We start from the raw sequence: 15,417 nt of genomic DNA, 5'->3' as shown, positions 1-15,417 counted from the left end.
ATTCCCCTGAATGGTTAAAAGCAACATTAAAGACAAATACAGAACCAACAATATGTGGATGGGGCACACAGGTCAGCCTTTAATAGATTCCATCTCGATGTTTTATTTTCTAGTGTATGACAGAATAAAAAAAAAAAATTGAACAACACTCACTTTCAATTACTGACATAGCGCACTAAACAAGACCAGATTGTATGGCAGTGCTACGAACAGACCATGATTTACTCCTCAGACGTTGGAAATCCAACAATTCTCTATGGCGTGATTCAAACGTGCACTTTCCTGTTTACAAGAACCTTAATCGGGAAGAACGGTCATGAGCAGAGCAGACAGGGAGACAAGAGCCTTTCTCTTTTGGTACATCTTTACGCCAATACAGGGGACTTACGAGGCTAGGCCGTCTGCTTATGATTTGTGTTGTTGTAAGGACTTGGTGGCATCATATAAAGATGCAGGTGAGTTGAGAGAGAAAGAGTAAACCTCAGCAGTGTAGTGCCTCTTTCTGTGTGTGTGTGAGTGTGTGTGTGTGAGTGTGTGTGTGTGTGTGTGTGTGTGTGTGTGTGTGTGTGTGTGTGTGTGCATGTGTGTGTGTGTGTGTGTGGGTGTGTGTGTGTGTGTGTGAATACACATATCCAGATGGGGATGTGAAGAGCCAGAGGTCAAAGGTTACACTGTTTTCAGGAGACGATAGATGGTCTGTCAGTCATCACTGTGCTTGTTCCTTATGTTCATATCTACCTCTGATGATTAATCCCCACATTTGACATACCGTACCCAAAATTAATACTAATTTCTAAGATTCATTACTTGCTTCTTTCATAGAGTCAGATTTAAGAATATCTGTTTTAAATGCATTGCAAAAAGTAAGATTCATCAGCATTAATAATCCAGTTTAGATAAACATATATACATCTTTTTTGAAGTGTGAACATGTATCTTGCCTATTTTACATGCCCATTTACTTGCCCACTGTACATTTTATGTCCATTACGTACAATTATGTACATTTTTATGTATATCCATGTATATGTGTCAAAGCATTATGGTTAGATTTTTAAAACATTTTCTCTTGGTTAGTGTCTGCATGATGGAATAATAATGATTGGACTGGAAATTTCAGGAATTTGTGCATTTACTTCTTCTTTTTTGCGGGAAGGGGGAGGGGCATCAAGGCTCTGTTGGGGCTTGATTTGACTGAAATAATCTTAATAGAATTGCAAATATCAATACATATATTTTGTAATTTTTGCATAGAAAACAATATCTGAATATCAATGATCTAATCACATACCTTACCTCATGCAAATACAGAATTTTTTAAAAACCCCTATTGTGCTTTGTTTGCCAACTAGCATGAAATCTGGAATGTTTTCTTTTCAAATTCTCACCAACATGTGTGGAAATTAATCATCAATGAATAGAGATTACCCAATTCCCTTAGTCCCTATTGTGTCATCTGTTGTCCTGTTGGAATGAGGCACATGGCTACACCTGAGTGAGCTATGCTATTTAGGTTTACAACTAGGTCAAGTTTGGATAGACTGCAGAGTTCTGATAACAAGCTTGGCAAGTTAAGTTACATGCGTGGGCATATGTGACCCTGCATCACAAAACCAACAAAAAGTCGCCAGACATGGACTTCTAGTTAAGGGCAGATTCTGAAAGAGCAGAATCTAAGCTTTAGAATAATATATAACTCAATTCAAATGGACTCTCCTAACCTATCTAAATATTGGAAAGAAAGCACACACTCTGGAAAAGTTTGAACTGAGAAAAGAGGCTCTAAAGTACAGGGTCTACCTAAGCGCTTAATCTTTACCATGCCATGGAAGCTGTGTGATGAATTGGACCAAAGAAAAGAGGATGTAAACCACTGGAGCAACAACAATGAAGGGATTATCAGATTAAGCTGAAATTAAGCATGCTCTATTAACACATTCTGTCCACAATTAATGCCAACTTTCAAAGCAGTAGCATTTTGCTTTCAAAAGTTATTAGATTTGAAAGTGAAGAGTGTGCAAAGGATTTTCATGAAATGAAAAGGAATCTCTAAAACATACATGATCACACTACTCTACAAAAAAGGGGTTGTAGAAAAAATGCTGAAAACACACTTTCTGATCTATTTCATGATCCCAAACTTACAAATGATGTAGAAGAAGAATAGCTCTTTCAGAAAACATGAAAAACTCAAGATTGACTTGGTTGACGCATTTCATCTTTTTTGAGTCCTCACGTAAAATCAAGGGGTGCGACTTTTTGTTGGTTTTGTGATGCACGGTCACATATAAAGGATTAATCGCTCTGCATGCATTTACCAAACCGCCATTCTATCACATCAGTCAACCTTCTTCTCACTTTCATTCAACCACAGCGTGCTACCTGCAGGGATATTATGAGTTTTGACTTGTGCATATGACCTTGTGGGCAGCAAGACTTTGCCTCTCAATGGACGATGACAGAGATTAATTAGACCAATGAGTTTACTCCACAAACCCTTGTCTCTTTTTCTTACTTTCTTTTCACACAGCTATTTGTGGCAAGCACGGAAGTTGCATCATCAATCACACAAAATGGAAACAGTAACTTAAAAGTGCCGAGTTCCGACAATTCCCTGAACAAGCTCAGACTTTTTTTCTCTCCATTTATCGACAAATGCACAGCTGCAAAATAAAATAGACCATACACCTACAGGGAGGAATAGTCCTAAAAGCTCCCTAATGCATTGTTGCCACGATATATATTGTCTGCGACTTTCGCAAACAAGGTTCAGCAGACGTGTTTACGGTTTGGCTTTCCCGCCTGAAGAGAATATGCAATTTAAGAGCAGGACTTGAAGGCACAATGCAGGAGAGAGCAGTGCCAATGAAATCTGAATTGCAGGCTAGCCCCCCATGTCTTGGGAATCGTCGAGGGCATACTTTAAAGTTCAGAGTTGAAAGACTCCTGCGGGAATTCCCCCCCCCCCCCCATGCTATCGAACTTGACTTTGGTTGATGGAAGGGGATGGATATGGATGAATAATTGCGACAAATCCTGCTGCAAAGAACTGGAATAGCATCTCTCTGACTCTAACTTCTCCTTTCCTTTAACCCGCTGATGACGGATTGATTTTGCTGCAACACGCATTTCCTATAATAGACACCTGATCGAGTATACTCAGGACTCATCTTCAACAAGTTAAGATGAGTGATGCAGTCAACTCCTTTAATTCTTTCTGATATACACTGATATATTTAAAGTACTGTTGCTGCTGTAAAATGTGAGTACTGTCTTAACCTTCAACTGACTGACAAAGTCAGGAGCAGGACATTTAGATGTAGGAATTGTGTGAGATGCTTTACACAGCAGTGCAAATACCACGGTTATTCACCTTTTCTTTTTATGCTGCACAAATACTACTTTTATTACTGATGAGTCCCATGCAATACCAGGCCTTGCCATAACATTTCCTTTGGCTTCATTGCCAGTGGCGAAATCATCCCATATGAAATGTCAGCATCTACTGCGTCTACAGGGCAGCAAATTTTTGGCAGGGCTTTACAATTATTTTCATTCCCTATACACTAAGGCAACAGGTCAAAATTATACTATCCTTTATATCACTGACAACTGCTGTAGTTTCATTCATTCATTCATTCATTCATTTATTTTATTTTGTCACGGTCCCGGTCTCAGCTGAAGGCTTTTTTTCAGCCAGTCTGTGAATTAAAAATACACGATACACAATGAATTATACAATACAAAAGTTACATAACTGAAAATGAGTAAAAAACAAATCAAAAAAAAAGTTTGAATGCCTATATCAGGGGCAGATCCAGGAATTCCATAAAGGGGAGGCACCTTTACATAATCAAAGGGGGGCACACCCCCGCCCATTGTTTTCTTTTTATTTCTTTTGTTTTAACAAAAATAAAGAGGGGGCACCCCACCCCCCCCCCCCACCCCCTGGATCCGCTATTGGAAATGAACTCCATAAAACACACTGACTCGCAATTAGCATTGATTCATTTTATGGTCTCCTTCCTATAAGAAGAAATACAAAATGAAAAACTACCACATGTGGTAGTAGATTTAGTGTCCAGCAGAGCAGTTTTTGCCCCATTAAATGGAGTACCTGATTAGCTAAAGAGCATGTTTCATTCATGTCACAGCTCTTTTCTGTACCACATAACACTGCACGGTATATTGCTACAGCTGGGGCTCATTTGAAGTCACACAACAGCCTTTCGCAGAAACGCTAATACCTCTCATAATGCTTTCGACGAAAATGATATACGCATCAGACAAAATTTGAACTTTGCTGATCACCATCTGTGAAGGATAATCAACTATCAATGCTGACGCCCCACTTTCACGAGAGCAGACTTGTCATTTATGAATGTTTCATAATTGATTACCATGTATGCCCAACATCATGATGTTGAAAATGGATGTATCAGTTTTTGCTTTCAAATCTTCATATATATTTCATATACATTTTATATCTTTGACAGAGATTTATTGATCAGTTCATATTTGATTAATATATCTATACATATATGGCTCACATCACTCTAAAGTTGTCTTTTATGAATACTTCAGCTGCGGAGAATAGAGATCGTAAACTTGCTGCAGTGACGCCATGGTTTATCAAAAACAACTTCAAAATGTCGCTCATTTTCATCCTTGCAACAAGCAATCCGCCGATTCACAGCGACAGAGTGTCACTTATCACGTTAAACCACCACCACCACGAGAAGTGATGTCATGGTTTATTTTTTACCATCTCTTGCATCTTCCTAGCCTACTCCCTCGTTTCAGCGTCTTTCCAAGTGGGAAATCACTTTGACGCATTTTCTGGCACACAATCTCCATCTCCCTCATTCTCTCTCTCTCTCCTCACTATTTCTGTCTTTCTTTCCCTCTTTCTCTCTATCTATCTCTCTCTCCTTCTCTCTCGCTGCAGTCCCCATGAGATACTGCATGGATGTTAAGCCGAGAAAGACATTCTTGCTATTGACGCCACATCTTGCTTGTTTGCCACAACAGTGCGATAAAGAAGAAACTATGAATCTTGCCAGGGCACTTGGACATGATACGTTTGGATCGCTGTGAAAAAAAGAGGAGAGAAACAATATGCTATCATCAATGATATGACAGCTGTTGAGAAGTTTATCTCACCCAGTTTTCTGCAGGAGATTATGTTTTTCCTCTTTCTACATCACGCTTGTCTCATCATGATGGTGTTTACGCTTTACTTTTTCTCCTCCTCAATGCGTCTCCAATCTTTCAGTCTAACTGATCTCACTGGTTTTATCGCGTTGTGACAATCACATCTCCATAAATGGCTACGAAGGGGTGAACATGAGGTAGGCCAGAGCCTTACGGATTTGTTGCCAGTGTGGCCTTTTCTCTCTCTCCCTCATTTTTGTCTCTTCTTCATTCTTTTCCTTTTCATCTTTTTTTTTTTGGCATTTAAAGGTATAGATTACACTTCAAAGAGTCTTTACAGAGAGAGAAAAAACAAAAACTAATTCAGAGACTGACGGGTATACTGCTTGCATTGTGGAAAGGTGGTAATTATAATTTGCATACCATGTTAGGTCTTTGCCGCCAAAGTTTAAGTCACATGGGAGTAGAAAGTGTACAAGATGTCAGCTCATCTGCTGACAACATGGCTACCAATGAATTTAACCCTTTCACTGTCGCCACGGCAAAGTAACATGAATGACACTAAAGGGAGGGAGAAAGTCAAGCATTTCTTGATTTCCCTGCGATACCCAATACCACAGCTCACAAATGTCCAATTTACTAGAAACATATCAGGATTGCTCAAGACGACTGAACAAGATAAAAGACCACAGAAGCAAGGAACAATTCGGGGAGGGGTAGAGAAACAAGGAAAAGAAACATATGTAGTGTGGGTTGACAAATGGACAAATTTGATCCCACTGTGAGAGGGAGAAAATGGATGGAGCCGTTCTCCAGCACTCGTTTACTGAAGTGCAATCACTGGTTACACCCAGCAGCTATCAAGTGCTCACTCAACTCAAACCCTGTTCATACTCAATTTCTATGCCAGCCTCTGCACCATGGCTCAAATGCATGAACACACTAATGTGTAAAAAAAGTCAGATCTCTCTTTCTTTCTTTTAATATTACACTCTCCATCAACAATTTGATATGACTTTCCAAACTTTACATCCGATTTGTCCTCCCATGATAACAGTGAACAGTGCATGAAATTCAACATGATTTCATATCCAGACTTTGGTAAGCAATGTCAGTGAGTTTGATGACAAATCAGCTTGAGAACTGGAATAGAATTGGAGCTATATTCCATCAACAAAGACAGAAAAAGATGTCACAGTGGTACCACAACATTCAAAAGTTTAACCAAGATTGAAAGATTAGAGTTTCTTCTTTCCATAACTGTTTTTTTTTTTCTGAATCAAAAGTGTGTATACTTTTGTCTAATCTATCTTCTGTTGACATCAAAGCTATGCTCACTAAGTTTTGACTTTTGCTTATCCTATTCAGGTGTCTTTATAGTGTATGACAATGGACTTTGTGAGGCCATATCAGCACAAGGTCTGATAATGTATCAAGTAAGATCAATATTTTGCATTGTTCGATAGCACATGAAGTTGACCGTGGAAAGGCGAAATACTACTTATTGGCTGCTTTCACACAGATGGATTACCCAACCTGTCCGTTCTTTAACCACAGGCAAAGCGAATCTCATTTGGAGGCAGCAAAGGCTCCCAGAGAATTCCTGGAGGAACGGGTTAGAAACATGCCCATGCTGAATAGATAGAACTCATAGGTTTAAAGTGTCACAAAATGGTGTTCAAAACCTGAAAAGAACCACTCACAGACTTGGTTGATAACTCTTTGGTAGAAGTCTGCCAGGCTGAAATTTCAAGGGCTATTATTGTGTAGTACGGATTGTCATTTCATGAGAGGAATGAATTTCATTTCAGGTGTGAACTGGGAAGGACAAAGCCCTGAAATTCATTAGGATTTCAACTGAAAAGATTGTGATGCCAGTTCTGTGTCTCTTGTGAAGCACCCCTCGTCTAATTGGAGTACTTCAGATGCATCCAGGGACACCCTCGTATCCAAGAGGGATGAGATGCTTGGGGGAGGGGGAGTAAAAACAAAGATTGAGGGGAAAGAATGCCACGTTTTCAAAAATAGCCCCTCATTGCTTTCCCTAGCTTAGTCCTCGTATTGACGTATGCAATGAACTACCATCTATTTGCCATTGCCCGGCTGCATGTTTCCCAGCACCAAAGCCATCAGGACTGATCAGACAATATACTTTGCATCTCCAAGTATAGAAAAAGAACAACAGAATCTCCACATCTCTTTTTAGTCTCAATCATTTCATATCCTATATTGAACTTCATTCTTTTATGTCTCTATCTACTTTTTGTCAATCGCCAACTTTCCATTTATGTCCTCCACTACATTTCTGTCCGCATCTCGATCAACTTATCTCTCGTTCCGCCTATCTGCTCATCCTTTTACATCTCTGCATTCTCCTCTGGTTATGTATCCCTCTTTGCTATTGTCTTTATGGTTCTTTGCATCAGTCTCTTTCATCTGTCTAGAGCCACAGTCACACTAGCAAAAGATTGTGAAGTTATGTTAAAGACTGTGAAGTCTTTGTGATCTTTGGTTGTCCATCCACACTGGCAGCAAAATTTCCCAATCTTTAAGTTCTCAATAAGACAGATGAAAGAGCATGATCTCTGACAGCTGGTGATTGTGATGCAACAATGCACACACCTACATCACAATGGCCACGCACTTCGGAGGCACCACCCGATCAAGCTAGATGGTGGACTGGTCACGTGATGAATTTCACGAAGTTTCACTTGCTAGCATTCACACGGTCCAAAGATCGAGAAGATTGGCAGGAGTCCGGGAAATATCCCAAGTTTGAGTGGGAACTTACATGGGAACTGTCATGGGAAGTTTCACAAGAAGTTGCACAAGAAGTTTTGCAAGAAGTTTATGGTCACACTGGCAAAACTTCACGATCTTTAACCCGTTGAGGACAAGTCCCGAGTATACTCGGGCAAGCATCTATGGGAAATGTGTGCTGCAGCAAAATCAAACCGTCCTAAATGGGTTAAAATTGTGATCTTAAACTTTGCAGTCTTTTGTCGGCATGACGATTGCATGCTCATGTCTCTATAAACCTACCTCTCTTTCAGTCCTCCTTTCCCTGAATATAATCATACTTTACCTGTCCCTCTTTACTTTTATCTTTACAACTCTGTGCATACATCCTTCTAAGTCTCTATCTGGTTATCTTTCTTTATGTGTGTGTGTACCCTTATCTTAATTTCTCTGTATTCCCCTCTTTATATCTAACTATAATTATCTTTACATCATTTTGAATCATTTTCAGACCATTTCTACCAACTTATATTTCAATATTATTCTTCTTTCTGTTCCCATCTTCTTATGTTTTTATCTACATCTACATACTATATTTCTCCATTTCTCAAAATTCACTCTTTGCTTTCAGTCCACTCATTAAGGTAATGTGCAAAGTATTTAATCAAATCTTCTTATATATTCATCTTTCCTGAGATCTATCTCTTTCACCTTCTCTCTTATATACTTTTTTTCACTTAGTCTACTTGTAAACATTTACTGTTCACTTGACAGTTTGCACAATATTAGTGATAACTTCACAAAAAGAGGCATAATAACTTTTTTTGGTTCTTTTATAAATGTGCATAACTAGGAAATGACATAGAACCTTAAAATGCACTATGGAGAAAAGAGCAGGTGACAGTTTGGCAATCTGTTCCCTTCAAAATGATGAATAACATAATGGTCTGGTTGCTCATTCATACCATGTGTATTTTACATATTATTAATCAATTACACGTCTCAGTTCATCTTGAGGTTCTGAGCATGTGCACTTTTCCCTAAAGCAGCTCAGTTTTGGCATCTGCAATCTACTCTTCATCTACGCCTTCATTTTGTAGTTCCCTGAATATTGCATGCCTGCTCCCGCAAGTTATTCCTCCGTAATTGAGATGCAATTAGACAAATTATGCCACCATATGTGCACTGGATTAGTGCAAAAGTGACTTTCATTGTGCTTGCCGCGAAAGCAACTGGCACAAGTGTGAGACGTAGACTACTCTCTCTTTTTTATCTTCCTCCCTCTATCTTCCCTGCCTTGTGCTTGTCTTCCAAAAAGGAGACCAGAAGGAACAAAGGGACCTTTTTATACTAGGTAGTATATCATACAGCAATTATCTTAGCATGGGACTAATAACTTTAGCATAAGATATTTGTGTATAATCTCATCACTGCCTCTCCTTTTTGATCGCCAAGATTTTACTTATCCTTCTGTCTCTATGACATTGCTGGATTAGTGTATCTGGTGATGTAATTTCTTTAAAAGTACACATCTTCAGAGTTCTATTCTCACAGATTTGCTAAACTATTCCTACATACAGTCATATATATATATATGATAAGACGTGCAGGAATCCACATTCATTGGCAATGGAACTTGACTGTAAGTCACAAGAAGCAGTCATGCTGGCAAAACTTTTATAACTTTGAGAACACTTCACAAAGTTTGTTCGTCTGTTCACATTGGTAGCCAAACTTCTCCAAGTTTCAGTTATTGGTAAGTTCTCAAAGTTTGGGCCACAGGTATGCACGCACAAGAAAGAAGAAAGAGCATGCCATTCGACAGTTGACTGACAAAGGCAGTGAGTTATCTGGATTGGTCACACGACAAACTTCGCGAACTTTCAGACTGCACAAACTTCATGAAGATTTGATGAGGTTCAGTAAATTTCCATAGCTTTAGTGGAAAGTTTTGTAAGAAGTATTTTGAGAGGTTGAAAGGAGGTTTATTGCAACACTGGCAAAACTTTGAAAAGCATGAACTTAAGGAATTTTTCCAGTGTGATTACAGCTACACAGACAGAAGTTGCAACACTGGTTGAAGTTTTAACCACAAGCACATCCTGCAAAGAACAGATTATCTAAGCAATGTAAATCAGAAAAGATAAGGTAAAACTATAACCTAGTCACTTGAAAACCCAATTTTGCATCTGAAATGAATGAACATAAAGAGTGTTAACAAAAATGGTGGAAGGAGGCTCCTCTGCTCTTTCCATTTCCGGTGCTCTCAAAACCACATTCTTATGATTCAGAATTTTTAAATACATTTTCCAACCATAAAACTATCATCAATGTCATACAAAATAAAACTCCCAATGTTTGTCAGAGTGATCTTCCTGCCTCTTTCACAAACATGGAATACTACCCTACTGTATAAGCTTTTAATTAAACAAGCATTTAATTTCATGATTTTTGCAAATCACTTAAGGGAGGTGAGTTGGCTCAGTCGGTAGCGCGTCTGCCTCACGATCACGCGGCCCGGGTTCGAACCAGAGTCTGGACTGAGCAATGTTGTGTGTAAGCATACCGCCCCCTCTAGCAAGAGGCAAAACACTCTGTCCCTCGGATAGGACATAAAATGGAGGTCCTGTGTATGAGAGAGTAACAACTCATGCACGTAAAAGATCCCGCTTCATTCATTCATCGCAAAGAGCAGGGTGTTTAACCCAACTGGACCCCATGGAAGACCAGCTTAACGTCGCTGAATATGGGCTATCCAGCCATCTTCTCAGATGGTAATGAACAACAACAACTGCTGGAATGCAAAAATAACCACAACATGTGAAAATGTTGCCATGCTCTGGGGTAACAGTGCACTTATGATTGCAACGGTGTCAATTCACGAAAACTACACCTCATGAAAATGCCTCATTCGCAAAAATATCTCCATGCAAAAAGAACAGCTAATACAATATGTCAACTGGGTTTGAGGTCAGAAAGGCAGAAGTGTCTAAATCTATGCACAGTGTATCATAGCATAGAGTGTAATTCCCTCAGGGGCTAAGTCTTAAGCATCTCCCTTCTCATAAGGCTTAGGGTGACCTACATAATTCTCCCTCAAGTCTGTTATTGTGTCTGTTGAGTGCTAAAAGGGCACTGATGCACATTATATGCTATGCACCAACAGTTTAATCTATATTGTGCACTGGTTGATGTGAATGCAGTTAGAGAGCAAGTCCTCTTTCTGACTGGGGTTACACATAACCTCAAATGATATGAACACGAAAACTCAATATCCATCACAACTGTCTGGATTATATAATGCTCATTTATTTAAGCAGATTTCACAAGCTCAATAATATCAATATCCAAATGATTTTCCATTGAAAGCATGGCTTGTCCTGGGATGCGAAGTCAATTCAGTCACATCCAAATAAGTAAGAAGATGTTGAGGAACACCAGTAGCTAGCACACACAATAATGCAGAGAAGAATCCTCTGTTGAGGAATGGAGAGTTCCCCTGTCCATCCAGTCATGATAGAGTACAACAGAATGGAGCAACAAGGTCATTAATACACTTGGGAAATGTGTATGCATTTATGTACATATTCTCACACGATCGCTGTCACGCACTTACACCTTTTTACAGACTCCTGAATGTCAATTGCACTATTTTTGTCATTATTCTACACCACTAGCATAAATGCCTGGACCACAAACACACTCTTCCTATCTGTTCTCCCGGTTTACTCAAAAGGGAAGAATTTCAAGAGAAAAAAAAAATTCCCGTTCTATAAAACAGATGATGCACATGTCTTTTTTGTGCGTCAGCAGGAGTAGTGTGCATACCCAGCTGAAGAGAATATGCAAAATTTGTAGCCTTGATTTCTTGAGATCTGTTCCACTTGCAAGACCACGGACAGGCATATTACAAAACCTTGCAGCCATTGATGGTGAAATAAGAGATAGATTAGGATTATTTTTGCATTTGCAAGCACAAAACCAAATCTTTGTACTTGAGCTGAGACACTACATTAAAACTGGTAAGACAAGATGACTTCATATCTCCTGAAGATGGCAGAAAACACTGAAATTGCCTCTGTATTCCTCTTAGAATGAGACATATTGATGACTTATGGAGCATAATGATAATCATATTCCAAGAGCATGTTCAGATTTGAGAGGGAAATACATTCCAAAATACCTTATGATGTGTTTATTGCTTAACAGAGAATTCTACATTTGAATATGTAGAATTTGTTACATCAAAGTGTGCATGGAGACGTGTATATCTAAGTGTGTACAGTAATATATCCACGGAACAACAAATTTAAAGTTTATGTGTTGGTTACACTTGAAGGATTATCTGTTGTATAATTAATTTTGTCACTGCTGAGGACAAATAACATGAGATGCAAATGAGCTGTCCCCATGACTACAACCATGTTTGTGAAAAACAAAACTATAACAAATTGTGAAGAGTGTGTGGATTACAAGAGACATATATAGGGTAATTATGGTCATGGTGAGGTCACGCATCTATGGACCAATGGAAAGAGAGGGCTTCAAACGTCACTTGGCATTTCCTAGCAACCAAACTAAACATCTCCTATCTACATGTTTTTCCTCCCTCTTTCCCTTCTCCTCCTGCCTTTGCCCCCTGCCCCCCTTTTCCCCCACCCACACCCCTTCCCCTCCCATCTCACTTTTTTTTTCGGCAAAATGTTTGTCCTCGACTGCTTGGCTGCTCAGAGTCAGAGCCCCGCGGACAAGACGCGACCTGACTGTGGCTGAGTTTTCAAAATTCCTTTGCTCCCTCGACCGAAAAAATTCCAGCGCCTAATTCAATTTGCAGCACCAGTCACATATATGTTGTTTCTTTTTGCTTGCTCCATTCAGACATTTAGTGGACATGACAACATGAGTCGGGTTCATGCAGCTGTGCTGTGGATTGCCTTGTCCTCTTTTGAACTACTGGACTGCCAACATCAGTTTTTCATTGTCTCAATAAAAGTAATAACTGAGAAAATAGGAAGAGCAAAGGTATCCTATATATATATATATCTATCTATCTATCTATATATATATATATATATATATGTATATAAAGATAGATAGTTCATGCTGTATTCACCAACAGTTTATTTTGACACACAAATTTTTGAGCGATTTGCTCTTTCTCAACACTTGAAAATTTGTGCGCCAAAATAAACTGATGGTGAATACAGCATGAACTTGGTTTCAGTTTTATTGTATTAAGATGTGGGTATGTTTGTATGCATATATTTTGATAATATACATTCACATATACACATACATATATATGTGTGTGTGTGTGTGTTTGTGTGTTTGTTTTAAATGCCAGCACTCTTATTATAACAAGTACCAAATTAATAGCTTTGATAGCTTTGGGCTTACACCTGTTACTTTTATAGAATCCCTAGGTATGCAGTCTTTAATGTGTCTAACAACACATTCTACATTCCTCTCCAAAAATGTATAAAAACACACTAAATTGGCTCATCAAGTTAGAATAGTACAAGTAGGGATTAGAGTCACTACTAAGCAACTGATAAATTATCAGCAGGAATAAAGACAGAAGTGACTCAATCAGGAAAATGTCACCATATCAAAAGCTATTGAAGCACTCGAACAGCTATAATAGGCAAAGCAATAGAAGAAACGCTGATAGTAGTAGTAGTGGCAGCAGTAATAGTAGTAGTATAGTAGTAGTAGTAGTAGTAGTAGTAGTAGTAGTAGTAGTAGTAGTAGTAGTAATAGCAGTAGTAGTAGTAGTAATAGCAGTACTAGTAGTAGTAGCAGTAGTAATAATAGTAGTAGTAGTAGTGATGGTAATACTAGTATTAGTAGTAGTGGTGATAGTACTAGTAGCATAGTAGAGTAGTAGTAGTAGTAGTAGCAGCGTAGTAGAAGTAATAGTAGCATAGTAGTAGTAGCATAGTAGTAGTAGCATCGTAATAGTAGTAGTAGTAGTAGTAGTAGTAGTATAGTAGCAGTAGTAGTTGTAGTAGTATAGTAATGGTCATAGTAGTCGTAGCATAGTAGTAGTAGCATAGTAGTAGTAGTAGTAGTAGCTGTTGTTATTGTCATAGGTTAAGAGTAAAGTAAATGCTGCAGTAATACATAAAGTATTAGTAGCTGCAACTCACTTACAAATACCATGACAAAGACAGTGCCATTAATATACTCATGATACTTACACCTGCTGTGAGGTTTCTGACTAGTTATGCTATCATTGTATCAGTTTAAATACTACTATAAGTTATGGTCTGAAAGAAATGCAGCTGTAGGATTTGTAAGCTTACTTGCAGTAATGTGGTATAAGGATGAAGTGAAAGGATAATTGATTTAAACACAAATTTGACATCAAATCACACAACAGATGCTGATTAAATTCCATAGACAGTGTCCTGTTTGTCTGTTATAGGTCAAGTGATACATATGCCTTTTAACCTGTTAAGGACAAGCTTAGGTAGCTATAGCACGTGTTTCTCATAGACACCTGGCCAAGTATACACGGGACCTGTCTGCAACATGTGAAACAGAGAATTCTGCATGTGTATTTCGTCAGATTCAATGTGATGTCTTAAAAGGCTCCTATACTACCAGATTTCTGTATTGTTTCTGTTTCATTGCCTAGAAATATACTGAAACAAGAGTGACCAGTTTCTATAGAAATTCAACCTTATAGATGTGAGTTTACCTATACCAGTTTAACTCTATACCCAAAGGAAATCATACCATTAACGTTACAATTATATGACTACTTTTCTTGTTATCAAAGATGAAGGACTGTGAAACTTCATCACAATACACAACTGTACCTACAATGTCTGGAATACAGGCCTAGCGCTACAAGAATCAATGCCCTTGTAACTCTTTGAAAAGGTAATAGATGCACGCATTTGGAAAGAGATTAAGAAAAGGTCAAAACTTAATTGTGTCTTTACCGTCTTCAGGCACAAAGAAGAAAGTGGACGTTGTCTGCGACATCCTCCTCGACTCTCGTTTCCTGGCGCCCATGGCGAGCTTGTTACTGTCATGCCGTCTCATCTCCATGTGTGAATTACTCTCCAATCAAAACTGTCCTTTCCTCCGTGAAAACGAGATGGGATAGCAGATTGTCGTTCATAAGCACAGAATGTATTCCGAGAAGGAACCGACAATGGTAAATCCAGACCCGAGAGATGGGGGCACAACGGCAAAGAAGTCACGGTCCCGTATTCCAGAGAGTCGGGTCAGACAAGAGAGAGAGAGAAAAAAAAATATCCTCCACCAAAGAAGTGTGGTCCAAAGAGGCTGATTGTGTGTGAGACAGTGAGAGAGAGAATGAGAGAGAATAATGAGGAGATGGAATTGGAGGAGAGATGCTCAGACGGACAGGGAGAGTGGAAGGAAGAGAGGATGTGATGTGGAAGGAACCATCCTCCTCCGGTGTCGTCATCGAGAAGCGTGCAGTCGGCCGCTCTTGTGATGGAGTGTTGGGTTGCCGTAGTAAACAAAAGCACCACAGTTGACTGCGGG

At 39.0% G+C, this 15,417-nt stretch overlaps 1 protein-coding gene across 1 annotated transcript in view; it reads right to left on the bottom strand.

Moving 5' to 3' along the window:
• The window catches only part of LOC139717912 (band 7 protein AGAP004871-like), a 120,560-nt gene extending 105,450 nt beyond the window's left edge, over nucleotides 1–15,110 (bottom strand). Inside the window, exon 1 of the mRNA XM_071629398.1 lies at nucleotides 14,844–15,110. Within this exon, the coding sequence (XP_071485499.1) occupies nucleotides 14,844–14,952 (109 nt within the window). The 5' untranslated portion in view covers nucleotides 14,953–15,110. The remainder of the gene's footprint in view (nucleotides 1–14,843) is intronic.
• Between the last annotated feature and the right edge of the window lie 307 nt (nucleotides 15,111–15,417).

Source organism: Diadema antillarum, unplaced genomic scaffold (assembly GCF_040938485.1).
Source record: "Diadema antillarum isolate AM-2024a unplaced genomic scaffold, OU_Dant_1.0 scf00000085, whole genome shotgun sequence".
Classification (NCBI taxonomy): domain Eukaryota; kingdom Metazoa; phylum Echinodermata; class Echinoidea; order Diadematoida; family Diadematidae; genus Diadema; species Diadema antillarum.
The sequence above is the reverse complement of the archived record's forward strand: the minus strand, read 5'-3'. Positions and strand labels throughout refer to the sequence as shown.